The 27,232-nt window shown below is 44.6% G+C and overlaps 3 protein-coding genes and 1 pseudogene across 13 annotated transcripts in view; 2 read left to right on the top strand and 2 right to left on the bottom strand.

Annotated features, from left to right (window-relative positions):
- Positions 1-27,232, top strand: part of ROPN1L (rhophilin associated tail protein 1 like) — a 918,600-nt gene that overhangs the window by 668,113 nt on the left and 223,255 nt on the right. The gene's annotated exons all lie outside the window — the stretch shown is intronic.
- Positions 1-27,232, top strand: part of CCT5 (chaperonin containing TCP1 subunit 5) — a 739,483-nt gene that overhangs the window by 686,161 nt on the left and 26,090 nt on the right. The window lies entirely within an intron of this gene.
- ATPSCKMT (ATP synthase c subunit lysine N-methyltransferase) overlaps positions 1-27,232 on the bottom strand; it is a 202,351-nt gene that overhangs the window by 166,149 nt on the left and 8,970 nt on the right. For 6 of the 10 annotated variants that reach the window (XR_007726485.1, XM_050794080.1, XM_050794083.1 and 3 more), the window contains exons 2-4: positions 25,576-25,865; positions 22,991-23,128; positions 21,715-21,765 (exon numbers count right to left, since the gene is read on the bottom strand). Coding sequence is in view for 7 of the 10 variants with exons in the window: in XM_050794080.1 (XP_050650037.1) it covers positions 21,715-21,765; positions 22,991-23,128; positions 25,576-25,865 (479 nt within the window). In the remaining 3 variants the exon portion in view is untranslated. Of the gene's footprint in view, positions 1-1,344; positions 8,644-13,386; positions 13,480-21,714; positions 21,766-22,990; positions 23,129-25,575; positions 25,866-27,232 lie in introns of those variants that run through there. The other 4 variants (XR_007726487.1, XR_007726488.1, XM_050794084.1 and 1 more) reach the window with 3 other exon arrangements.
- LOC126956831 (ferritin heavy chain-like) lies at positions 10,936-13,369 on the bottom strand (annotated as a pseudogene). Its single transcript, XR_007726483.1, has one exon. The product of XR_007726483.1 is annotated as a ferritin heavy chain-like (transcript).

The following is a 27,232-nucleotide window of genomic DNA, read 5'->3' as shown; positions in this document are numbered from 1 at the left end:
GGGGCCAAGGGCAGAGGGAGGGCCGCTGGAGACCAGACATCACCCACTGCAGCCAGAGGATGGGAAGGACCCACCGAGAAGGGGGGTTCTGCCCAAGGCTGCTCCCTTGCTCCTCCACGCTGAGTCCGACGGCCTTTCGCTGCCCACCCTCTGTCTGCCTCTTGCTAACTTTTTTGGTTCTTTAAGCTGTTGGCCTAAATCTCACAAATAGTGTGTTTCTGTCTTTTTCTTTTATTATAAAAACATAACAGAAAAAAAAGGGGGGAAAGACATAGAAGCTAAAAAAAACAATCACATCATGAACTAACACTATTTACCCAATACAAGTCATCTGAAATCCCCTTCTCCATCTTCGGGAAAGCTTCGCTCTGAATGCTAATGGATTTGCCCTGAAGTACCCTGGCTCTGATTTCCGGAGCATTATTTACTACTGTACATGGTCACGACAGTTCAGTCTATTTCAGTCCCACAGCGTCGCTGAGTATTTCTCTCTTCCACACCTGCTTTAAAAAGTTGCATCTCGGCCGGGCGCGGTGGCTCACGCCTGTAATCCCAGCACTTTGGGAGGCCGAGGCAGGTGGATCACGAGGTCAGGAAATCGAGAACATCCTGGCTAACACGGTGAAATCCCGTTTCTACTAAAAACACAAAAAATTAGCCGGGCGTGGTGGCGGGCGCCTGTAGTCCCAGCTACTCGGGAGGCTGAGGCAGGAGAATGGCGTGAACGCGGGAGGCGGAGCTTGCAGTGAGCCGAGATCGCGCCACTGCACCCCAGCCTGGGCAACAGAGCGAGACTCGGTCTCAAAAAAAAAAAAAAAAAGTTGCATCTCATACGTGAATCAAAGCTAATCTTCTATTCAAATGTGCAAGTCTTCAAAAATTTTTATTGAAGTCATAGTTAAACACAGTAAAAAATGCAAAAATTATTTTAAAATATATAATGAAGAAAAAGTCTTCCTCTCAGGTCCCAATCCCCATCCACCTTCCCCACAGGCACAAGTGATGACCAATTTCCTGTATTAATCTATGCATAGATTATTTCTTTATTTATTTTTGTTCATTTTGAGATGAAGTTTTGCTCTTTACCCAGGCCGGAGTGCAGTGGCACAATCTCGGCTCACTGCAACCTCCACCCCTCAGGTTCAAGTGATTCTCCTGCCTCAGCTGCCTGAGTAGCTGGGATTATAGGTGCCCACCACCACACCTGGCTAATTTTTGCATTTTTAGTAGAGATGGGGTTTCGCCATGTTGGCCAGGATAGTCTCGAACTCCTGACCTCAGGTAATCCGACCACCTCGGCCTCCCAAAGTGCTAGGATTACAGGCGTGAGCCACCACACCCAGCCTGCACAGATTATTTCTAACACGATATGCAAGTGCATGTGTATGCTCACACATGCACACATATACGTGTGCATGCATCAACATGTGAACACTCTTCTTCACGTAAATGGAAGCAACTCTTACACTGTTCCGCTCTTGTTTTTGCACTCAAGGTCTGCTGTGCTACACCTGTCACTATAACACCAATTAACTCACACACCACTGGCACGCAGAGGAATGATGTCAGAGAACCTGAAAGTTGTGTTGGTTCACAGGCAATTTTTCCTAGGCAAGGGGAGCTTAGCTTTGAATTACGAGAGCAGAATTAGAACCTTCAGCAAGAAAGGAAATGGCTCTCCACATGAAGATCTTTCAGTAGTGTCTTAAGAAAACGTAAAAGGAGTGCCTGCACGGCCCCAGAGAGGGGCACCCCACCTTGCCAGTGCTCACCTTGTCGGTTCTGGGCTTGCAATGAGGTGTAAATCCTTCAGTGCTCATGTGCCTGTCATCCCCAAAGCAGCATCCCCACGCCATTTATCATTAGTAGAACTATCATCCCCTCAAGCAGTTTCAGCTCCCCTGAGCTACCTGCCTGGACTGCCCAAGTTACCTCCCTATGTACCAGGATCGCTTCTGTCAATGCTCAGGTTTGGAAGTTGCACATGTCTTGAGAGGGGTCCCAATAACACTGCCTTGTCTGTAAAGCTGGTTATGTTTAACCTGTGCCGGGCAGAGTGCATGTGATAGCAGAGAAGGCTGCATCTGGGGAATCCCCCATGAACTGGTATAGGTAACTGGTGCAGGTCACTGGTGCAGGTCACTGGTGCAGGTCACTGGAAAGTCTTCCTCACAGTTGCTCCATAAATTAGCTATGTACTTCAATAGTCTCCAACCAATACCCATCTAGGCTGCATGCAGTGACTTACTAATTAAATGATGCTGTAATTAACCTAGGAAGCTGTGGTTATGAACTGAATTGTGTTCCCCTCCAGCATTCATAAGCTGAAGTTTTAACTCCCAGTACCACATATCGTGACTGTATTTGGAGACAAGGCCTTTAAAGACATAACGACGGGGCTGGGTGCGGTGGCTCACGCCTGTAATTCCAGCACTTTGGGAGGCCGAAGCCAGTGGATCACCTGAGGTCAGGAGTTCAAGACCAGTCTGGCCAACGTGGTGAAACCCTGTGTCTACTAAAAATACAAAAAACTTAGCCAGGCATGGTGGCGGGCGCCTGTAATCCCAGCTACTCGAGAGGCTGAGGCACGAGAATTGCTTGAACCTCGGAAGTGGAGGTTACAGTAAGCTGACATTGTGCCACTGCACTCCAGCCTGGGCGACAGAGTGAGACTCTGTCCCACAAAAAATAAAAATAAAATAATAAAGATATAATTAATATAATATATAAAATATAATAAATAAAATAAAAATAGCAATATGTAATCTAACATTTAAATCAAAGATCAGTGGGCACGTGAAAGGAAAAAAAAAAGCCATGTGACAAAATCACGAAGGGTAAGTGCCTGAGATGAGGCGTAGGAAAGCAGAAAGGGAAAATCCCCTGCAAGGTGGAAGCTTTACCTGCCTCACAATCCTGCTAACCGCTGGCTGTGCTTTACCTGCCTCACAATCCTGCTAACCGCTGGCTGTGCTTTACCTGCCTCACAGTCCTGCTAACCGCTGGCTGTGCTTTACCTGCCTCACAATCCTGCTAACCGCTGGCTGTGCTTTACCTGCCTCACAGTCCTGCTAACTGCTAGCTGTGCTTTACCTAGATTCAGCCTAATGCATCATGTCACCCTGTCCCTCCTTTAACTCTCACAGTCCACACGAGAAACACTACAAAGCCAATTCACAGCAAACCCTATCAGACCGTGCCACTTTCATGTACCACCCAGTGTGGGATACATGTGCATTTTGTGAAATTATTCTGACATCTGGATTCTTTTAAAAAGAATTGTGTGGCCCACTTTTTCATCCCACAATATTACAGAAAAGAAAACTAACTTGATTCCTCCCTTCCAGCTTCAAATTAAACCTAGCGATCAATGAACTATTGTTTTATCAATCCTTCCTGGATAATGTTCACACCATAATATTAAATTAGAAAAAGAAGACATCTAATTTCCCTCACCTATAAAAGTTATATGATCTTTCTGCTCATGTTCAATTTGCATCAGTCCATTCAGTCACAAGTGTTCCAACTCCAATATAATCGTAATGTGTCATTATTACAGGAGCACCCCATTCTGAAGGAATAAGGTGTTCTGCCTAAGAGGAGTCCCAGATAACTCAAGTTTGCTATTTGAGCACAGGAACTTCATTGTGTTATTTAAATGCAGCTATTCTTACATGTATATAAATGTACATTTTTCTATTTAAATATATAGCCCGCCTGGTCTTTGGGGGATAATAAGTTCTTTGTGTTTAATAATTGCCGTGGCAAGTGGTATTTCCATTCATCATAAAATCACTTATTTCATAAGTGGAGTTCTTCCAGGAACATGACACTCAATGGAATCAGATGAGGAGACAGGCGGAGACATTCTGAGGTTCAGCGGCAGCTCTGCTCCTGCTGAACTCACGGCCCAAGGCCCCACTGGCCAGTGGATGGAGTGAGCCCCTGGCATGGTCCTACCCCTCAGGACAGTGGCCTGCTCCCTGGACTCAGAAAAGCCTGACTGTTCTTCCCCATCTCTCTCACAGCCATTGCCATTCCTCTGGCCTCAGTCTCATGACCTTAATTCTATGTGCCCAATCTTTCTGTTCCCTAGATTCTCAACATGGAAGCTGACATCTCATCTCTTCCTGCCGGCCACTTTGCTGGCCAGCCTACAGCCTGGCTTGCTTTGGCTCACAGGCCCAGCACTGATCCCATCTGTTGGGAAAGGGCTGGGAAGGGGCAAGGGTTGGTCTTCATAAGGCTGCTCCCTTGGCAATGAAGCAGTGTCACTTAAAAGAGGATGAGACACCACTAGTGACATATTCCCACCAGGGGCTTCAAGAACAGTCCCCCAGTTCTAATTGGCATGGAGTAAGCATCATTGTGTTAGCTCCAGCTGAACCCTCTGAGATCTGACAGACTCCAACTTTCTCTTCTGAGCATCCACACTTCCTGGCTGGATTCTGATACCGTTTATCTTCATCCATTACCTTTGCCAATATTTTGGCTACTTTGTTAGGCAATACCAGAGTGGAAAACTGCCACAGTCCCCTCGTGTTTAGGGGGATGCTAGGTTTAGATGGAGTTACATGACACACTTTTATTGCCAAATGTTGCTTTAGTGCATCACAGACATGCCGCGGAGGTCTGCCGAAAGGACTCAGGTGGCCCTGCTCAGACTGGAAAACTCCTCGTGGTTCAGGGTCATTTTAGGACTCCATGCCCGCCTGTGGATGGATCCCTTCTACAACATCCCCACCAAGTGGCTGTCCAGACTCCACTCCTCATCTCCAGGAAGAAGGAACTATGCCCACAGGCAACACATTCTAACTTTTAATAACTTTGTTAAGACGGTACTTTGTATTGAGTTTAAACTGAGCTTAAACTTCATGTCCCTTCAACATCCACCCAATGACCCTACTTTGCTCCCCAAAGCCAAGCAGAACAGGTTTACTTCCAGGGAAGCAACTGAGTGTAAGAAAGATCCAGTGCTCCTGTGTCTGGCTGTGACTCTGGGCAAGTTAACTACCCTTGGTTTAAAAAGAAAAAAAAAAAAAGGCCAGGCGCAGTGGCTCAAGCCTGTAATCCCAGCACTTTGGGAGGCCAAGGCAGGCAGATCATGAGGTCAGAAGATCAAGACCATCCTGGCTAACATGGTGAAACCCCATCTCTACTAAAAATACAAAAAAAAAAAAAAAAATTAGCTGGGCATGGTGGCAGGCACCTGCAGTCCCAGCTACTCAGGAGGCTGAGGCAGGAGAATGGCGTGAAACCGGGAGTGGAAGTTACAGTGAGCCGAGATCACGCCACTGCACTCCAGCCTGGGAGACAGAGTGAGACTCTATAGAAGGAAGACAGGGCTACGTCCCTGCGGAGGAGAAGAGTATACAGTGCATGGAAACCTCTGGCACACAGTTGCATCCACTACCTTCTTTTCTTCTGCATGGCAACCCTGCAAATATGTGAAAATATCTGTCCTGCTGCCTCCAAACAGCCTCTCGTCCAGAGTAAACATTCACGGCCTCTTTAACTGTGTCACCTAGGATATGTTTTCAAGGCACTGGCCATCCAGAATGTATTTCTGTTGATCAGTGTGACTTCTGTTCCTTTTTTCTGTTTCTAGTTTTTTATCTCATCCATTCTAAACTATTGTTAGTTTAGGGACAGGCCACACCAAAGGTATCCCCCATTGTGAACCAGGAAGTGGAGGCTCAGAGGAGACCCTGCCCAAGAAGACCTCCCCATGGAGGGATGGTGCCAACTGTACCCCCAGTACAGGGGGTACAGGGACAGTGGCATTTCTGGAGCCTGTTTAGCCAACCAGCTGGACTGTCATGCTAGAGGTATGGTTGGCCTCTTCCCGGCCATCCCACTGGAGAATCCTTTGGAAGTACGGCTCCCTCCACATCCCTTCCTAATGAGGACTAAGGAGATGATGGCTAGAGCTGGGAGAAGAGTGGACAGTGACAGGGCTTGGCACTCTTCTAAGCTACCAGCTCCTATACTTGGTAACCCCATCTGCCAAGAAGAGCAGTCGGAAAGTGACCTTGGTTTCCCTAATTCCTTTCTAATCCTGAGAGTAGTCTCTTCCCCTATAAAGCTCCCTGTGGTGTGAGGATATGGCTGAGGCTATGCTGTGGCTCGCCCATACCCCTAAGAACAGGACGCCTTCCTGGGGGGACTGGTGTTCCTCAGGAGCCGTCTGATCGCCTGGCAAGTCTGGTCCAAACGCACAGCCCTCTTGACTAGGTGGAGTTCCCCCAGACACCACTCCTAGGAGCTACTCTGTGAGTGGGGCTCCCTGCCCCTGGGAAGTCTCCATCCCTCACATGCTCCGGACACACCTTCCAGTCCTCTGGTCCTCTCCAGGTGGAGACAGTAGCCTCACCAAGCCTGCACTGCACACTGTCGGCTCCGCTTGCCCCAGATTAGCCTTACAAGCCTCCTTCCTCCTTCAGGATGATGTAGGGTGCAAATAACACAACATCCATGTAAAAGCAACTTATAACAACATGGGCTTATTACTTCACATAACAAGACATCTCGCATTAGGAGGCTCAGGGTCAGTGCAGCAGCTCAGCAGCATCCCCAAGACTCAGGATCGTTCCATCTGTCTGCTCCACCAGCCTCGGCATCTTGGCTTCCATCTTCCTTTTTCCCCACATGGTTACAGAGTGGCTGCTAAAGCTCCAGGCATTACCATCTTACACAGCATGTTCAAAAATAGGAAGGATGCTTGCTCCTCATGTAACTCCTTCTATTAGCAACAAAAGCCTTTCCCAAAGCTCCTAGCAGACTTCCCTTCAAATCTCATTGGTAGGAACCAGGTCACATGCCCACAGCCCACCCCAACACCCATGACAAAGGAGAATGGAATTGGGTAATTGATAGGGCCTCTCTTCCCTGAGCACATCGATCCTGACATCTGAGAAACGGAGGGTTCTGCTAGCAAGACAGAGAGGCAGGGGTAGGAGGCAGGCAGTGTCTGCACACCACCTTCCGGACCCCCTAGCGTCCCTACTCCAGGACAGGCGAGCTGGGTCAGAGCCTGCATGTTACTGCACAGCCAGGTGAGAACAGCTCCATGGTCCAGGTGACTTCCGGTGCCTTAATGAAAGGCTGGTCACACTAAGGCACACAGGGCCCCAAGGGTACTTCTTGTTCTTCTGTTTGTTGACTTCAGTAGACTCCTGAAGTATGCACTGCAATGACTATGAAGTTTTTCCCAGAATGTGCTCAGCCAGGGATAAGCTAAGAAATAAATGCAACAGCACAAGCTTGGAAGCTCCTGGACTTCAGAACACTTATTTCTTCACAGTCAGGTCTTTAACACCTTTGGCCACTGGGAAAAGTACTTTGGCAGAGGAATGGAATCCAGCTGCGTGGCTTAAATGTCAAAAACCTTGCATTTCTTCTATTCTGTTGAGCTGCAATGTATGTTGTGCACACTGTCTCCCAGCAATGGTGAACACAATGTATCTGGAAGAAAGTCTCATTTCTTAACTTTTGACCTTGATCTCACGTGCACTTAATGGAGCTAAGGATCTGAGAGAGTCTGAACACCAGAACTAACCGAGGGTCTGAGGAGTCCACCTGAGACACCTGGGAAACACAGGGTTGCGTTCCTGGGGCTCATGCTTTTGGAGGAAGATGCATTCAGATGGGAGTTTGCTTAAGTCATCAGCCCAAGTGTTCATGGAAATCCCCATTTCTGTTTATCACAGGTCCTGTTAGGCTATATCACCCCTAAACCATACTTTTGTTTTCAATTTTATCGGGTTAGCATTGGCCCCGATTTCAATCTGTACCTGCATTTAAAAAACCTACTTTTGACAGCCAACATAGTAGCTCTCATTCCCTAATTCATGTCATGTACAAATTTGATCGATGTCCTTAATCTAATAACTGATAAAAATTTAAACCAGCCAGTTAGAGAAGCCACACTAACCTCTGCAGGAAAATCCTTACCGTACAGTTTACTTAACAAGCCACAATTTCAAAAAGCCATTAAAGATGCTGCAGACTCCAAATCACAACGCTTCCATAAAACAGCCCGTTCGAGGTTGAGAGACAAGCATCATCATTTCACAATTCTTGTGAAACTAAGGGAGATACTCCAAATACGCTGTTATTAATAACTGCACATAGCCTGATGCCTGTATTAGTCTGTTTTCATGCTGCTGACAAAGATATACCTGAGACTGGGCAATTTACAAAATAAAGGGGTTTAATTGGACTTACAGTTCCACATGGCTAGGGAAGCCTCACAATCAAGGCAAGGAGGGACAAGTCACATCTTACGTGGATAGCAGCAGTCAAAAAGAGCTTGTGCAGGAAACTCGCCCTTACGATAACCATCAGATCTCGTCAGACTTACTGTCATAAGAACAGCATGGCAAAGACCTGCCCCCATGATTCAATTACCTCCCACTGGGTCCTTCCCACAACACATGGGAATTCAAGACGAGATTTGGGTGGGGACACAGCCAAACCATATCATTCCATCCCTGGCCCCTCCCATATCTCATGCCCTCACATTTCAAAACCAATCATACCTTCCCAACAGTCCTCCACAGTCTTATCTCATTTCAGCATTAGCTCAAAAGTCCACAATCCAAAGTCTCATGCGAGACAAGGCAATCCCTTCCACCTGTGAGCCTGTAAAATCAAAAGCAAGTTAGTTACTTTCTAGATATAATGGGGGTACAGGCATTCGATAAATACAGCCATTCCAAATGTGAGACATGGGCCAAAACAAATGGGCTACAGGCCCCATGCAAGTCCAAAATCCAGCAGGGTGGCAAATCTTAAAGCTCCAAAATGATCTCCTTTGACTCCATATCTCACATCCTGGTCACACTGATGCAGAAGGCGGGTTCCCATGGTCTTGGGCAGCTCCACCCCTGTGGCTTTGCAGAGTATAGCCTCCCTCCTGGCTGCTTTCATGGGCTGGTGTTGAGTGTCTGTGGCTTTTCCAGGTGCATAGTGTAAGTTGTTAGTGGATCTACCATTCTAGGGTAGGCCCTCTTCTCACAGCTCCACTAGGTGGTGTCCCAGTAAGGACTGTGTGTGGGGGCTCTGACCCCACATTTCCCTTCCCCACTGCCCTAGCAGTCCTCACTGCCCATGAGCGCCCCGTCCCTGAAGTAAACTTTTGCCTGGGCATCCAGGTATTTCCATACATCTTCTGAAATCTAGGCGGAGGTTCCCAAACCTCAATTCTTGACTTCTGTGCACCCACAGGCTCAACACCACACAGAAGCTGCCAAGACTTGGGGCTTCCACCCTCTGAAGCAACAGCCCAAGCTTTACCTTGGCCCCTTTTAGTCATGACTGGAGTGGCTGGGACACAGGGCACCAAGTCCCTAGACTGCACACAGCACAGTGACCCTAGGCATGAACCACAAAACCATTTTCTCATAGGCCTTCAGGCCTGTGATGGGAGGGGCTGCCATGAAGACCTCTGACATGCCCTGGAGACATTTTCCCCATCATCTTGGGGATTGACATTCAGCTCTTTGTTACTTATGCAAATTGCTGCATTCAGCTTCAATTTCCCCTCAGAAAATGTGTTTTTCTTTTCTATCACATTGTCATGCTGCAAACTTTCCAAACTTTTATGCTCTGCTACCCTTATAAAACTGAATGCCTCTAACAGCATCCAAGTCACCTCTTGAATGCTTTGCTGCTTAGAAATTTCTTCTGCCAGATACCCTCAATCATCTCTCTCAAGTTCAAAGTTCCACAAATCTCTAGGGCAGAGGCAAAATGTCACCAGTCTCTTTGCTAAAACATAACAAGAGTCACCTTTGCTCCAGTTCCCAACAAGTTCCTCATCTCCATCTGAGACCACCTCAGCCTGGACCTTACTGTCCCTATTTCTATCAGGCTTTTGGTCAAAGCCATTCAACAAGTCTCAAGGAAGTTCCAAACTTTCCCATATTTTCCTGTCTTCTTCTGAGACCTTCAAACTGTTCGAACCTCTGTTACCCAGTTCCAAAGCTGCTTCCACGTTTTCAGGTATCTTTTCAGTAACATACCACTGCTAGCACCAATTTACTATATTAGTCTGTTTTCACGCTGCTGATAAAGACATACCTGAGACTGGGCAATTTACAAAAGAAAGAGGTTTAATTGGACTTAAGTTCCATGTGGCTAAATATCTTACGTGAATGGTAGCAGGCAAAAAGAGCTTTTGCAGGAAAACACCCCCTTACAATAACCATCAGATCTCATGAGACTTACTCACTTTCACGAGAACAGCAAGGGAAAGACTTGCCCCCATAATTCAATTACCTCCCACTGGGTCCTTCCCACAACATGTGGGAATTCAAGATGACATTTGGGTAGGGACACAGCCAAACCACATCAATGCCTCTATAAATCCACCAGGAACACTTCTAGAAAATGTTGAACACCTCCAAGGCCCCACAAAACCCTCCTCTACCCACATCTTCATGGCAAGGAGCTACCATGGATCCCCCTCCGAGTGTGCCCAGACCAGTTACAGGACTGGCTACAATGGAAGGCAACTGAGAGACACAGAGAGCAAGAGCTGCCCTCCCACCAAAGCCACACGCCACAGAAAGAACTCATTCTTCATAAGGAAACTGAAGCTAGTGGAAAAGGGACAGACGGTAGCTGCCAAAAACCTGGCTGAAGTCCACAACATCCCATCCCCTCATCTCAGACTCACACGGGTGCTCGCTACGCCATCACACTGTTTATTTTTCAGAGCACTCCACACTTACTAAGATTCACTCGTTTATTTGTTTGTCTCTCCCTTCCAGAATAAGAATTCCATGAGGCCAGGGGCTTTGTGTGTCTGTCTATTCACCGCAGAATCTCAGAGATTCTTCTCCAGTAGACACTGAATACATATCTGTTGAATGAATGAATGAATGTGCCCCAGATGTTTCTCATTTAAGTGAAAATTATCAAATTGACCATATTTTTATAAGTTTAGTTAAAGATGTGACCATCTTACTTCATTACATCTCCATTAAGACAGTATGGTATTTCAGTTACAGGTATATGACTGGGAGTTCAATTCTTCTCTGTGATAAGCACAAATGACTCAGGCTACCATTCAATATTCATTTTACAGATATATGAAGCTTGTCTACTCACATTCAAAGGTTTTCGTTAATTCGTCTTTTATCTAAATCAGTCAAGTCTTTTCTCATAAATGAGAAATATTAAATAAGTGGCAGCTCTCAAGAAATAAAAAAGTGACCAGCAGAAATAATCTGCAACTTCTGTGAATAAGCTTTTTCTCAGTGTCTAAAATAACAAACACCATTTATGGACTAGGTGTCATGAGTTTTAGAAATTGGTACCCAGTCCACTGTTACATGTACCATTATCCCAATGGCAAAGACACACAGAAAGCCAAGGCTCAGAGGCAGTAAGTCATAGGTTCAAGGCCTCTTGCTGATGACAAAACTGGAATCCGAACCCACGTTGGGCTTACATTTACACATACATGTATACAAATGTACGTATATACAGCTTAGATTCAACAAAATACAGTAATTTAGTGATGGAACAAATTTTTTTTTTTTTTTTTTTTTGAGACAGAGTCTCGCTCTGTCGCCCAGGCTGGAGTGCAGTGGCCGGATCTCAGCTCACTGCAAGCTCCGCCTCCCGGGTTTACGCCATTCTCCTGCCTCAGCCTCCCGAGTAGCTGGGACTGCAGGCGCCCGCCACCTCGCCCGGCTAGTTTTTTGTATTTTTTTAGTAGAGACGGGGTTTCACGGGGTTAGCCAGGATGGTCTCGATCTCCTGACCTCGTGATCCGCCCGTCTCGGCCTCCCAAAGTGCTGGGATTACAGGCTTGAGCCACCGCGCCCGGCCGGAACAAATTATTTCTAATAAATGTTATAAAATATAAACGCCTCTCTGAATCCTTCAGAAAATTAATTTTGCCATGAAGTACAAAAAGGAAAGAGATAAAACTTAAGTATGAACAAAGTTATAGTAGACAGGAGACTGCAAACATTTGGTAATATGCACTGTCTTTTTTGGGGGGGGGAGGGTACCAAATTTCTTTATTTGAAGGAATGGTACAAATCAAAGAATTTAAGTGGATGTTTTGGTACAACTTATAGAAAAGGTAAAGGAAACCCCAACATGCATGCACTGCCTTGGTGACCAGGGAAGTCACCCCATGGCTACGGGGAAATTAGCCTGAGGCTTAGCTTTCATTATCACTGTCTCCCAGGGTGTGCTTGTCAAAGAGATACTCTGCCAAGTCGGATTCGGGTGCTCCCATCTTGTGCAAGTTGGTCACATGGTCACCCAATTCTTTGATGGCTTTCACCTGCTCATTCAGGTAAAGTGTCTCAATGAAGTCACACAAATGGGGGTCATTTTTGTCAGTGGCCAGTTTGTGCAGTTCCAGTAGTGACCGATTCACATTTTTTTCCAAATGTAAAGCACACTCCATCGCATTCAGCCCGCTCTCCCAGTCGTCATAGTCTGGTTTCTTGATATCCTGAAGGAAGATTCGGCCACCTCCTTGGTTCTGCAGCTTCATCAGTTTCTCAGCATGTTCCCTTTCCTCATGAGATTGGTGAAGAAAGTATTTGGCAAAGTTCTTCAAAGCCACATCATCGTGGTCAAAGTAGTAAGACATGGACAGGTAAACGTAGGAAGCCTAGAGTTCCAGGTTGATGTGGCGGTTGACGGCGGTCTCTGAGTCCCGGTGGTAGTTTTGGCGCACCTGCGAGGTGGACGCAGTCGTCATGGCGGAGGCTAAGGACAGGAGGCGGTGCTGGAGTGGCGGCGGGGGCCTTGGGGCGGTCGGAGGGCGCAGTGAAGAGGTGGCGGAGGGCTGGCTATGGGTGGCCAGCAGGGATGGGGGACAAGCGCCGGGTTCCATCCAAGCACTGTTGAAGCAGGAAACCCTGACCACACTCGGCGAAGAACGGCTGCACTGTCTTTAAAAATCATTTCTCCTTATTGAGGCATTGAGCCATATTGTTTATGATGTGAAGAGCTGTTGGCATCTTTCCTGCCCATAACCATGACCATCACTTACTCATCTTTTTATGCATCCAGGTGCATGAAAAGGCAGTAAGTACATTTTTTAAGAAAATAGCATCAAAAGCAGATTTTAAATCTACCTGTTTTTCTTCTGTTTGTTTTCTCCAACAGTTAAGGAAAGTAATGGTAATCTCTCATTCCAAACCAAAGACAATTATGCTCCTTTCTAAGGACACAGCTGTAAGTCTCTACAAGATCGGGGAAGACTAGGACATTTCGGAAAAGCACTCTCAGTAAAGTTTATGCTTGAATGGGCGGCTGGAAATGCATCGATGTTCAGGGTCTCTTTTCACGGCCTCTAAACGTGCTCGCGTCATATGCCCACACTGTGTCTATCCCCTCCCCAGTGACATGGTCTGGAGTCCAGTGTGGGAAGGGAAACCGGCAAGCAATGACTCGTGCATCATCGGCAAGTTCAAGTTCAAGTTTCTTCTCCAACTGCAGCATCTGTGGGGAGTAACAGCTATTATTTTACTGAGCAGTGAGTCAGAGGAAATGATCCCAAAATTTCTTCTGTACTTAAGAGTCCCTGAAAATACCTGAGCAAAAATTACTACTTGTTAAAAAGAGCACTCTGGGACACAAACACATGAACAAACAATCCACTAAAATACAGAAGATACACTGACAGCAGTTGTAAGAACATCTTCTAGTATTAATTATAAAATGTGCCATTTTTAGCAGATGTCTATCATAGATTTATAGTTTTCTCAATAAAATCAAGATGTGGCAGCAATTATAAGAAGCAGCAGTTTTAAATAATTTAGTTCAACACTTCAATATACCTTGTCTCCTACATTTAAGACATTATTTTTCCACAATTTTAAAGAGATGGGGGTCTTGCTATGTTGTCCAGGCTGGTCTCAAACTCCTGGGCTCAAGCAATCCGCCCACCTCAGCCTCCCAAAGTGCTGGGATTACAGGCATAAGCCACTGCGCCTACATTTTTCCACATTTTTAACATCTCTGAAATCAGGACACATCACACAACACTGTCTTAGAATTATAATTAGCAATTTTTTTTGTTTCTCAATAGCAATGGTGCATCCTAAAATCAAGATCTACAGTCAATGAAATGTAGTATAGTTAGACCATGAAAAAACACACACTATTCTACCAACTGGAAATACCATGAAATGTTTCATAATTTTTTAAAATGTACCCATAATGTACTAATAATGGATTTCTTAAGAGTTAGCCTAACTTATACCACTGTTGTACCATTTTGTTGTCAATCTACCAACAAAGAAAAGAGTTTTTACTATTCGCTAAAAGTACTGATATTTTAATTACATCAACAAATTAACAACTACTTAAAAATTTATCTGCAGGTCCTAAAAATTTATTACCACCTTCACATCCTAAAAATACTTTTTTTCTACTTTCTTCTTTTAACTTGTTATTTTGGGATAATTTCAAACTTCCAGAAAAGTTGCAATAACAGAACAAAGAAGAACAAAGAACTCCTGTATACCTATACCCAGGTTCAATAACTTTTTTTTTTTTTTTTTTTTGAGACAAGGTCTATCACCCAGGCTGGACTGCATTGGTGCGATCTTGGCTCAATGCAACCTCTGCCTCCTGGACTCAAACCATCCTCCCACCTCAACCTCCTAATTTTGTAGAGATGGGGTTTTGCCATGTTGCCTGGGCTGGTCCTCAACTCATGAGCTCAAGCCATCTGCCCGCCTCAGCCTGTCCAAGTGTTGGGACTACAGGCGTGAGCCACTGCACCTGGCCTATGGGTTTACCAATTTTCAACATTTTGTCACATTTGTTCTCTTCCTCTCTCTTTGAACATTTTTTTTCCTAAACCATTGGAGAAAAGGTTGCATACAATATGCTCCTTTACTCCCTTAATACTTCAGTGTGTATTTTCTAAGAAAAATATTTTCATACATAATCCCAGCACAGTTATCTTCAGGAAATTTAACATTGTATTCCAATATAGTAATTCCAAGTAACACTGCAATTCTGTCATTGTCCCAGTAATGTTCTGTATAACATTTCCCAAAGGTATGATCCTGTCCAGGATCACTTTTGCGTTTAGCCATAGCATTCCTTTGGTCTCCTTAGAGGGAAAACAGCTCCTCAGGCTTCCTTCGGTTTCTGTGACAATAACATTCTTCAGTTATTGGACCGAGCGGCCCTGGCGGTGGGTCCTCTGATGTATGCTCATGAGCAGTGCAGTGTGTGGTCTTTGGCAACACCCCACCTGCGAGGCTGTGAACTTAGCAGGGCTCCAGACACCCAGGAGGCCCTTCTGCTCTTGATGATGGCATCAGTCACACAGTCAAGGTGGAATCCGGTGTCTCCACTGTGCAGTTGCTATTTTTCCTTTTATAATGAGTAGTTTGTGAGGAGATGCTTCGGGTTGATGTGAATCCTGTTACTCATCAGACAGTCCCCACACTTGGAGTAGCACTCACGGACAATTCTGGCCTGAATCAAATAGCAATCACGGACAATTCTGGCCTGAATCAATCTGCTAATTCTGTCCTTTCTTCTAGACGTACAGTTGGCACTCTACCATAAGGCAGGGCTTTCCCCTCACCTGCTCTGCCTCTCTCTCTTCTTGTCTACCAATCTGCTGTAAAGACAAACACCTATATTCTTATTTCATTTGATAGGTTATAATCCATTACTGTCTTTGTGTATTCGAATGCTCGAATTGTCCTAATTTGGCCACTGGGAGGCTCTTGCCGCTGGCTTCTCTGTCCTTTGGACATGCTGTTATCAAATACTGTGAGCACTTCCTTACATTCTGGCTCAATAAAATGTTCCTGGCTTTTGTATCTTCCTTCCACAGCCCTGATTCAGCCTTTTCCTCAAAGATTCCTGATTCCTCTTAGTAAGAAGTGATATTTAGAAAACAAGATCTAAGCAAAAATTACTCCTCTAAAAAAAACAGATTAAATCAAGACCAAATTGATAGGGCTTCTATGATGGTTTTAGTCCTGACCTAAATCTTATACAAGTGCTTAGAAAAACTCTTCTACATGACCTATGGCTGGAATGAGCCAAATTCTAATTGTTCATCAGAATCAATGCCAAGATAACACAGAATAAATTCCATTAAGGATGGAGGAATTTCTATTCTTTCAATAGCCAGTATAGGATTAAAAAAAAAAAAAAAAAGTTGTGTTCCTTGAGGGAAAAATTAAACAAGCAAAGAATGAAACAATATGTGTTTTTCCAAAATATCAGAGATTTCTTATGGTAATTTTGTTCATAAAAAAGATAATTGTAAACTTATTCATGATGCTATTATTCTTTTCTCTTTTATAGTTTCTTTTATTTCCAAATGATTGTCATATGCTAAGTCAAGATAAACCTAAAAATGAAAGGAGCTATTTCCATCATAAGAAATTAACTGACTAAATTACACATAAATATGCAACGAATCTGGTGCTTGATATCATACACAAAGAGAAGCCGTGATGTGTCATGTCTGCCTAATGGAATTCAAAATTATTCATACAATTATAGGTTTCAAAGTGACATGAACTCATCCTATTCTAATTATGTCTACAAAATTTTAAACATAGTTCTCAAAGGTATAAGATAACCTAGCCCTGCCACACACCCCGCCCCCCAGGAACCCCGGTTTCACTGGACCACCAGGGTAACTCACTCCTGGCACTTCCTCCTCCCCAGGCTCCCCTCTCCGAGTCCTACTGGTTGCCCCTCATTTCCCAGACCTCTAATGCCAGGGTCCAGAGCTCAGGTCTTCAACGGCTCATCCTCGTGCTCCCCAGGGAATCTCAGCTACTCCCAGGCTTCACGTGTGCTGATACCCAACAAACGTACATCTCCAGCCCGTTCTCTGGCCCGAACCCCAGACTCCTTCTCACCCACCACTGCCAGCCTGATGTCATGCACACCCAAACATCACATGCACATGCTGACTTTCCTAGCCAGCTCCGCTTGCACCTTCCCCAGCATAGTTCAAGGCAACCCCAAGCATGTGGCAGGATGGCCCAGTGGTCTAAGGTGCTAGACACAAGCTTCCACTTCCCAAGGCAACTCCAAACTTCCAGTAACTTGGGCCAACACCCTGGGGCTACCTGTGACCCCGCCTTTGCCTCTCTCCCCATGTTAGATCTGCCAGCTAGTCCTGTGGATTCTACCTTCACAATGCACACAGAATTTGATGCTTCTCACCAGTTACTCCATGGCCTGGACATCTGCAAGAGTTTATAACCTGTCTCCCAGCTTGTACCCACCCCTGCCTCCACATGGCAGCCTGTGACCCTTCTCCAGCCCAGCCAGCCCTGCATGCATTCCTCTCTGCTCACTCAAGGCTTCTGTCCTTCCAAGGGCTGGTGTCCTTCCCATCCTGCTTCCTCTCTGACCTCCCCACGCACACTCACGCCATACCTGCCTGCTTGCCGCACTGCCCCCCACCCTGTCCAAGGCGCTTTTCCCTGCAAGCCCCCTCCCTAACCTCAAAGGTCACCTTTGCAGGGATCCTGTCCCTGCCCCACCCCACCCTTGCTTTGCTTTGCTCCACAGCACTTTTGCTTCTGCTGTATGATGCATCTTCTATAGGCGTCTCATGTAATATCTGCTCTCCCCACTAGCATATGAGCACCTGGGGCAGGCGTGTTTTCTCTCGTACTCACTGAAATATTCCAAGTGATTAGAACAGGGCTTGCTATAGTGGCCACGCTTGTCAAATGAACGAAGGAAGGAAGAAAAAGTTATTCAGCTATGAGTTATTTTTCTTTATTAGAACATAATGATAATATTTTTGTTCATCAATTCATAACAGCCAAGCATGGTGGCTCATGCCTGTAATCCCAACACTTTGGGAGTCTGCAGCAGGAGGAATGCTTGAGCCCAGGAGTTCGAGACCAGCCTGGGCAACATAGTGAGACTCCGTCCCTACAAAAACTAAAACAATTAGCCGGACATGGTGGCACACGCCTGTATTCCCAGTGACTTGGCAGGCTGAGGCAGGTGATCGCTTGAGTCCAGGAGGCTGGGGCTGCAGTGAGCCAAGATCACACATGACTGCACTACAGCCTGGGCAACAGAGTGAGACTCTGTCTCAAAAAAAAAAAGAAAAAAAATTCAGAACAGAATTTGTAACTAAAATTAAATTAGTCATTCTTTGAAGTTATGAAAGTAGATAGCTTTCTGGGAAAAGTATAAATACTGGGTATACTCAGACCACATTCATTCATTCAACGACCGTTTACCAAGCAATGCCTGTGCCAGTGCTGCAGTGCTGGAGGCCTGGGCCAGCTGGAAGAGGACAGGCCTGCTCCCTACCCCCGAGCTGATGGTGCAGTGCACACAGCAAGCACTGTCGAAGCCTTCAGACAAAGAAATGCACAATAACTCATCTAAGGACAGGGCAACAAGATACTATGTGAGTGCAAAGCAGGCCACTGGAGCTCGCCTCATTGGCATCAAGGACTGCCTTGCAGAGGCCGGGCACAGTGGCTCAAGCCTGTAATCCCAGCACTTTGGGAGGCCGAGGCGGGCAGATCATGAGGTCAGGAGATCGAGACCATCCTGGCTAACATGGTGAAACCCCGTCTCTACTAAAAAAATACAAAAAATTAGCTGGGCGCGGTGGCAGGTGCCTGTAGTCCCAGCTACTCGAGAGGCGGAGGCAGGAGAATGGCGTGAACCTGGGAGGCGGAGCTTGCAGTGAGCTGAGATGCGCCACTGCACTCAAGCCTAGGCGACAGAGTGAGACTCTGCTGTCTCGAAAAAAAAAAAAAATTGCCTTGCAGAGGAAAAGACAGCTGGCCCATAAGTTGTCAGTGCTATTCACCAACGAAGTCCAGAGCCAGGGAGACCACAGTCAGAGGGAAGGACACAGCCCCAGGCTCTGGGAAGAGCAGCAATGGTGAGGTCCAAGGGGCCAAGAGTAGGACGGAGGACTGGTACAGAGAGCTGAGGGCAGCATGGCCCAGAGGAAGCTGGAAGGGAGCAAGGGCCACTGCACGCCAGCCTCAGGGCCACAGTGTTTGGACCTTATCCCTAAAAACAGCAAGAAGTCACAGAAGGGTTTTCACGAGAACAAGATTGGTCTGCTCTGCACTTTGAAAAGATGCTCTTGGTGCATAAGCTCATGTTAAACGTGGATGTTTACAACCCCAGGACTGGCTTGACCAGATCCAAATGGGATTCCTGCTCCTTTTCAGTTAGATACATACTTGTGTGGAACTGCTACAGCACCTCTGATTTTGAGCTACAACTGCACAGAGCTGTTAGGGATCATCAGTCTGGTATCAGAAACAGGAGAGGGTTTACAGCCCCAGGGATTCCTGGCTCTGGACCTCCCCAAGGCTCCCCTGGCTCACTGAGTATCTATCTGGGCATCAGCTGCCATGGGAACATCTCATGGCACGCTGGCTTTGTGGAGTCACCCAGCCGCAGCTGGCCATGGTTCACAGCACACGCCCCGCCCCCTCATGGCCTCTGCTGAGACACAGCTTAATGAAGGTTGAAAGTGGGGCCCTCCACACACAACACTCCGCCTTCTAAACCAACAGAAGTCATCCTGGCCTCCGCACCCCTGACCGACCCACCAGCATGGAGACGGCGAGTTGGCCAGATCTCTGTTATGACAGGGAACGTGGACACTTTGTGTCTTTTTTTTTTTTTTTTTTTTGAGACGGAGTCTCGCTGTGTCTCCCAGGCTGGAGTGCAGTGACGTGATCTCGGCTCACTGCAAGCTCCGCCTCCCGGGTTCACGCCATTCTCCCACCTCAGCCTCCCAAGTAGCTGAGACTACAGGCGCCCGCCACCACGCCCGGCTAGTTTTTTTGTATTTTTAGTAGAGACGGGGTTTCACCATGTTAGCCAGGATGGTCTCGATCTCCTGACCTCGTGATCCACCCACCTCGGCCTCCCAAAGTGCTGGGATTACAGGCTTGAGCCACCGCGCCCGGCGACACTTTGTGTCTTTCAGCTGCTCCCCATTTTCCTTGGGAACAGTGAAATGCTACATGTTCCTTATTTCAGATTTCTCTACATACAGAAGAATGGACATTAATCACAAAAGTATTCATAAATAATAAGACTCTTATTTCCCCTGACTGAACAGCTCCAAAAAGTGAGTCAGTCTACTTCAAACATGGTAAGAAGCACCTGGAGTTGGCTCCACAGGTCCTGGAGTGACGATGACTACCAAAGGCCACTGCTGCCCCCCGCTGGGACAAGTAACCCTGGTTTCATCATCCTGCCTCTCCACACAGCACAGAATTGCCAGTAAATGCTAACATTCTATCTATAAAGCACGGATTCAAATTAAAGTTACTTGTCTCCAAAAAGGGAATACATTTCATTTTAGAACTAAAGCCCAAACATCACAGGTAATAAATCACCATCAAAATTACATATCAATCTATGATCCCAATCAGTTTTCTTAAAAATGACCAGGGAGTGTGCCCTTCTACCTCATTTCACTTCTATAAGAAAAGGCTGGATACCAAAGTTTGGTCTTAATTTTAGGCATAATGAGAATTATAAATGTACAGGATACTGTCACTTTCAAGAATATTTTACAAGACTGGGCACAACGGCTCACACCTGTAATCCTAGTACTTTGGGAGGCCGAGGCAGGCAGATCACTTGAGGTCAGGAATTCAAGACCAGCCTGGCCAACATGGCAAAACCCCACCTCTACTAAAAATAAAAAAATTAGCTGGGCATGGTGGCAAGTGCCTGTAGTCCCAGCTGCTCAGCAGGCTGATGCAGAATTGCTTGAACCAGGGAGGTAGAGGTTGCAGTGAGCCTAGATCATGCCACTGCACTCCAGCCTGGGCAACAGAGCAAGACCCTGGCTCAAAAAAAAAGAGTATTTTACAAAAGCATTTCTAAATTATATTTTAAAATTAAAGTATATGGCATTATACTGAAGGTCTTAGTAGTAGAAATACATTTCTCAAGCACTGAAATGTCTTATACAAAAATGCAGGTATTAATAAAAAAACAAAAAAAAGTAAATTGTCTTTTTAAAAACTTAAAACCCTATCAGCTATATTGCAGCATTTTAGCAAACATCCAATTCTGCCAATTTTATGATGGCTACAATGATAGACTGAAAAGTGAAAAGGGATTTCCTTCCATGGTCTGCGCACCAGCAATACAGTAAAAGCTTCCCACCATGACCATCTTTCCAAAGGCTAAGGAGGGCCATTTTCAGTGCAGTACTGTGGCATTTTCACTTTTGAAAGTACATAATCAAAGTTCAATATGCCAATCTTTAGCAAATCAGTAAACGGAGGTAAACTGAAACTACTCAATGCTCATCCACCCAGAAAATTATCTTCCTGCCAAATGGGAGGAATGATCAATTCAGAGGGAACATCCCATTAACTTTCCAGAGCGACTTCAGCCGAGTGGAAGTGAGTGGCTGTGAAAACTGCCAACTACATTAGACACGGGGACCTCAGAAAGCAGCTTCCAAACTGGAATGTTTAAGGCTTAGTTAAATCATTGAGAATTTCATCTGAAGCCAAAGTTTAAAAGTATGACTGAATCTTTCCTGATTAAACTTCTAAGACTGAATTATTTTATTAAATCAATGAACTGAAATCCAGTGTTCCCTAAAATCTCTGGGAGGCCATCACCATCACACGGGTGAGTGGTGGTGTTGCGGCTGGAAGGGCCTTCAACATCATCTAACCCCAAAGAGAGAGCAGAAAAGTGCGTACTCACCATCTGAGGCACACCGAAAATAACAACGTTCGAGTACTGCGAAAAAGTAACCTGAACAAGGTGGGAAAACAATCGGTAGATTAAATGCAAAAAGCCAAATGTTAAGCTTAACTTGTTTCACAGAAATGGGTAGCAGTTTTCCGTTTTACCAAACGGTGGGTTTTGACAAATTCCTAAAAAGAGCGGCCCTCCTTAAGATTTCACAAGGAAAAGAATAATACATTCATGCTCTCATTCATTTTAATTCAATCCATTACAGTTTTCCAAACGCTTCCCTGTAAGTCATCCCATCTCATCCTCAGGGCGACTCCATGCAGGGCGCGCCCAAGTGGTCATGTGTCGGACAGCTAGTGACCACACTGTGACCCCACTGTGACCAGCTGGTGGCACCGGGGCCACGTGTTCCTGCACCAGTCCACTCTACACCAAACCAGCTGCACCAGAACGCGAGAGACTTCAGAACCATCTGGGGTTTTTGTTGTTGTTGTTGAACCATCCTTAAAATTTGAGTCTCCCTCCTCTTCTCTAAAATACTATGAGAAAAAAGTGCAATAAAATGGTCTTCAGTTGAAAAACCGGGGGGAAATGTGCTTTGCCAGTTAAAATTCTTATTGCCCAATAAAAGTCTTATTTACTCTATAGAGAGATCGTTTATGCACATATGGCATAAAAAAACAATGCAAGCAAAACTCAAGTGAATTTTTGTAAGCTACTGATGACAATATTACAATGGAAAATTCTTATTTAAGAAAAAGCATTTTATGGAACATTCCTAAAGCAAAATTACAGGGCATTTTTAGAGTTTTTAGAGTACAAATAAATTTGGAAGTATCTTATACTTTATGAGGATAAGAAATAACCATGACAGCATGATTCTCTAGCACCCATCTCTGTGTCTCTCTAAATATACGAATATGCATACACACACACACACAGGCACACAAATGGAAAAGTCTAATATTTATCAATAATAATTTATAGGATTTCCAAATGAGATGAAAAATCTCATTATTTTGTAAGAAACAGAAATTAGAACACACTAATTTAGTAAATAAATTCTTGGAATTCACAAGACCTATACATAAAAACTTTAAGCTTCTCTCTAAAGGAGACTATTTGTAAAATGTATCAATTTTACACATTTCATTATGCCAGAATATTCACATGGATTTTAATTATTTTTCTTTTAATACATTTTTTCAGTTCTCAGTCATACTAATTTTGAATAATAAACTTTCCCTTGGATTTCTCTAGGGCCATTCTCTGCCTTACATACCTTCCACAAATCCGAAATATAAAATTTGGCAGAACCATGCACACCTTCTCGCCAAGCGCGGTATCTGGAGTACCAAACTAGCCATGGGTTTAATTCATAACCAACTGCTGTGAACCCTTCCTTCGCAGCCGCTATGACCTGTGGAGAGAGGCAGGATTTATTCAAAATATGAAGAAAAAATGAACATATACGGTCAAACAATATGAATATTTCCTATCAATGGTTTAAACATCCAATCAAAAAGTGCCTCCTGTGACTAAGACATCATTTAAAAATGTGTCTCTAAAGTGATACAGCTTCGTGGACAAGGTAATAGTTAACCTATATAACTTAGTTTTTTCTTGATTGGTTAAAGATTTCACCTCAAGTATCAGAATAGACATTCAGGTTCACTTTGAACACCTCCATAATTGATTCTAGGTCAGCCAACCCCCGGGGAGGTTGAACAAAACATTGCCGAAAATCCACTACATCTCTCCATCAGTGGGCTAGCACAGCAGCAGTAAAATGAATGTGTTGGGGAGGATGATTTTGTGAACAAGTAATAATGTGCAATAAAAATAATCTGTCAATGAAAAATCTGCAATTAGTTACATATTTCCTTTGTAGTTAATGACTATTCACTCAAAACTGAAAACAGGTAAAATAAAATGAAATTAATCCGAATAAAGTCAACTGTGGAATCCCACCAGCCTCCGGAGAGTGGAAGGGATATGGGGCAGTCCTGGGTTCTCTCTGCCCGTCCTGTCCTGCCCCATTCTTTAAGGGAGCATCCCTTGACTCAGCTGTTCCACCTAAGATAGTTCCCAAGTAACTATAGTGCTACAAGAAAACATTTTCTCAGAAACCACAAAGATACCGTTCAAATACGTAAAGCATTCAAATATGGATTTTAAAACTTTCTCTTTGATTTCTTGATATGGTTTGCCTCTGTGTCCCCACCCAAATCTCATCTTGAATTCCCATGTGTTGTGGGAGGGACCTGGCAGGAGGTAACTGAATAATGCGGGCAGGTCTTTCCCATGCTATTCTCATGATAGTGAGTAAGTCTTACAAGATCTGGTTTTATAAGGGGGAGTTTCCCTGCACAAGCTCTCTCCTTGCTTGCCACCATCCATGTAAGACACGACTTGCTCCTCCTTGCCTTTCACCTTCCACCATGATTGTGAGGCCTCCCCAGCCATGTTAAACTGTAAGTCCAATCAACCTCTTTCTTTTGTAAACTGCCCAGTCTCAGGTATGTCTTTATCAGCAGCGTGAAAACAGACCAATACTTATTTTTTTTTTGAGATGGAGTCTCGCTCTGTCGCCCAGGCTGGAGTGCAGTGGCATGATCTTGGCCCAGTGCAACCTCCACCTCCCGGGTTAAAGCGATTCTACTGCCTCAGCCTCCTTAGCAGCTGGGGTTACAGGCGTGTGCCACCACGCCCGGCTAATTTTTGTATTTTTAGTAGAGAAGGGGTTTCATCATGTTGGTCAGGCTGGTCTTGAACTCCTGACCTCGTGATCCGTCCACCTCAGCCTCCCAAAATGCTAGGATTACAGGCATGAGCCACTGCATCTGGCCACTAACACATTTCTTAGAAACAAATAGTGGCTCCCTGAGGGTGAGGGGAGGAGGGGAATAGAAAGTTATTATTTAATTGGGGCAGTGTTTCAGTTTTGCAAGATGGAAAGAGTTCTGGAGATGGGTGGTGGTGACGGTGGCACGGCAACGTGAATGTACTTCCCACCCTGAACCGTACACCTGCACATGGTTAAGATGGTAAACACTACGGTATGTGTATCTTAACACGATTTTAAACGTAAAAAAAAAAATTAAATTAAAAATATCTTAACTTTCTAACCTCCTCCTGAATATTCTAGCTCAGAATCACAAAATCAGTCTCTATGTCTGTAGGAGCTGGTGAAAGGTGAGAGTCCTGCTGGCCTTCACACTAAATGCTTCCATAGCACCAGCCTTTCCCACTGCTGCTGGAACTTTTCAGCTCATCACTGCGATAAGGCTAAGGATGGTGCCACCCTGCCCACAGAGGAACCTGCTCTGAGACACCCACTTGTCCGTCAGTGGCCTTTTGTCTTTATTTATAGGTGCCCAACTGGGGTCAAGTGAGAGAAGTTCGCTAAAAAAGTCTGATCTTCGGCTTAGTGAGGGTTAATCACTGGCTCTTTCTTATTTTAACTCTATATTACCCCCCAGGAATTATTACTTATACATGGATAAATACAGACAAATGTAGAAGCAAACAACTATGGGGTTGTTTGCATGATTTAACATGTTTCTTCTCATCATGCCACCTCTGTCGGCCCAAGTATTTAACAGACAATTTAATAATTACCAGTTAACCGTTCTTTTTCCCCTGGCATGTCAACAGCGCACTTCCTCCTTTAAGAACAAATTACATCTGGGAAAAATGAATTCCAAACATGCTGGTAGTTTAATAGTTTGGTCAAACAAACACAAAATGAAATGAGCACTCTTTCGAGCTGTCAGATTTAGTAAGTCTTTGTGTAAGCCTTACTAAATGTAAAGCAGAAATTTTAAGTTCTCGTTCCAAACCTTAAAATGTTTTAGCAAAACTCACAATGCGTCCGTCGCCACTACCGATGTCTACAAGGGATCCTCTTCTGCATTGCAACATTTTCACAACATTTTCAATCTGCTTCGTAGTTGCAGGTACAAATGGCAAACAGACTTTTCGAAGGGCTGGCGTTATAAACGGTGTGGCTACAGCACACACAGCCACCAGGGTCCCACCCACAAGCCCAGTAAGAAAGAACCCCCAGTTGCTTTTCTGCAAACTCTTGGCTTCAAAACTTGCAGGTAGAACATGTCTTGACTGACTTTCTTCTGTAAGTGTTTCTAGGGGTATACCTAGAATGAAAGCAAGCAGAAAAGACACACATAGCACCGAATCTGAAATCCAAGAGAGTATTTTTTCCTACAATTCTCATTGACAAATAAACTCATGCTTTTTAAAGGATAATTCAGCTGAATACAAGCTAAATGCCAAGTGTAGGATCCCATAATAAATCCTATTAAGATATTTTGGAGAACATTATTCAATACCACGAGAAGACTAAAATCTTTTCTTTCCAACATGTTGATTTTTTTGTGTGTCTAGGAGTCATCCTTAGAAAACAATGTACTCAAACTTATTGAGCAATTTATTAATTTAATATCCATTAGTACAAGTTTTAATCATGCACTACATATTTTTATGTTCTGAGCTAACATATGTTTATTTGTTCATTGTTGTCTTATTTTTAAAACAAACATAAAGATGTCTAATTATTACCCAATTTCAAGTAGAATTAAAGGATTCCACATCAAATTTGGTCTGGCATCTACAATCCGGTTTCACCAACACAATTTTAAAGTAATAGAAGAGACAAAAATCAGGTTTTACCAAATATCTCAAATAAGTATGGTAATAAAGAGACTTTTACGACAGATCCAAAAAGAATAAAAAATAAGATCATTTTAGTACTATCACAAACACAAAATAATGCAGACCCCAATCACTGATTACAAAGAAATGAATGGTACCTTAAATATCCTCTTGAGATTTGTCCTTTAAAATGCATTTAAATGAGATCTCAGGGTTTTGAAATTAATATTGACTTGAAATTGATTTTAAAATTGATTAATGAGGAGCACAGTACAGGAGGTAAAAACAGGACTCCTCCAGAGCCAGCCAAAGTTAGGATCCCAGCTCTGCCACCTCATTAATGAGGGGACCCTGAATCCCTTGTCCTTGCTGAACCTATTTTCTCATCTGTAAAGTGGGGGTCACAGGGATATTGTGAGGATGAAATGAGTGGATGGAGGTAAAGCACTTAGAACAGAGTTGAATGCAATTATAGGTTTCCTATAACTGCTGTAAGAAGTTGCCACAAAATTAATGGCTTAAAATAACACCATTTATGGCCAGGCGCAGTGGCTCACGCCTGTAATCCCAGCACTCCGGGAGGCCAAGGCGGGACTCCCAAAATACAAAATTAGCCAGGCGTGGTGGTACACGCCTGTAATCCCAGATACTTGGGAAGCTGAGGCAGGAGAATCACTTGAGCCCGGGAGGCAGAGGTTGCAGTGAGCCAAGATCGCACCATTGCACTACAGCCTGGGCAACAAGAGTGAAACTCCATCTCAAAAAAAAAAAAAGAAAAGAAAATCACCATTTGTTATCATACAGTTCTGGAGGTCAGTCTGAAATGAACTGGCAGGCCTGCGTTCCATCT

Source organism: Macaca thibetana, chromosome 6, assembly GCF_024542745.1.
Source record: "Macaca thibetana thibetana isolate TM-01 chromosome 6, ASM2454274v1, whole genome shotgun sequence".
Taxonomy (NCBI): domain Eukaryota; kingdom Metazoa; phylum Chordata; class Mammalia; order Primates; family Cercopithecidae; genus Macaca; species Macaca thibetana.
Note: the sequence above shows the minus strand (reverse complement) of the source record. Positions and strands in the feature narration are given on the sequence as shown.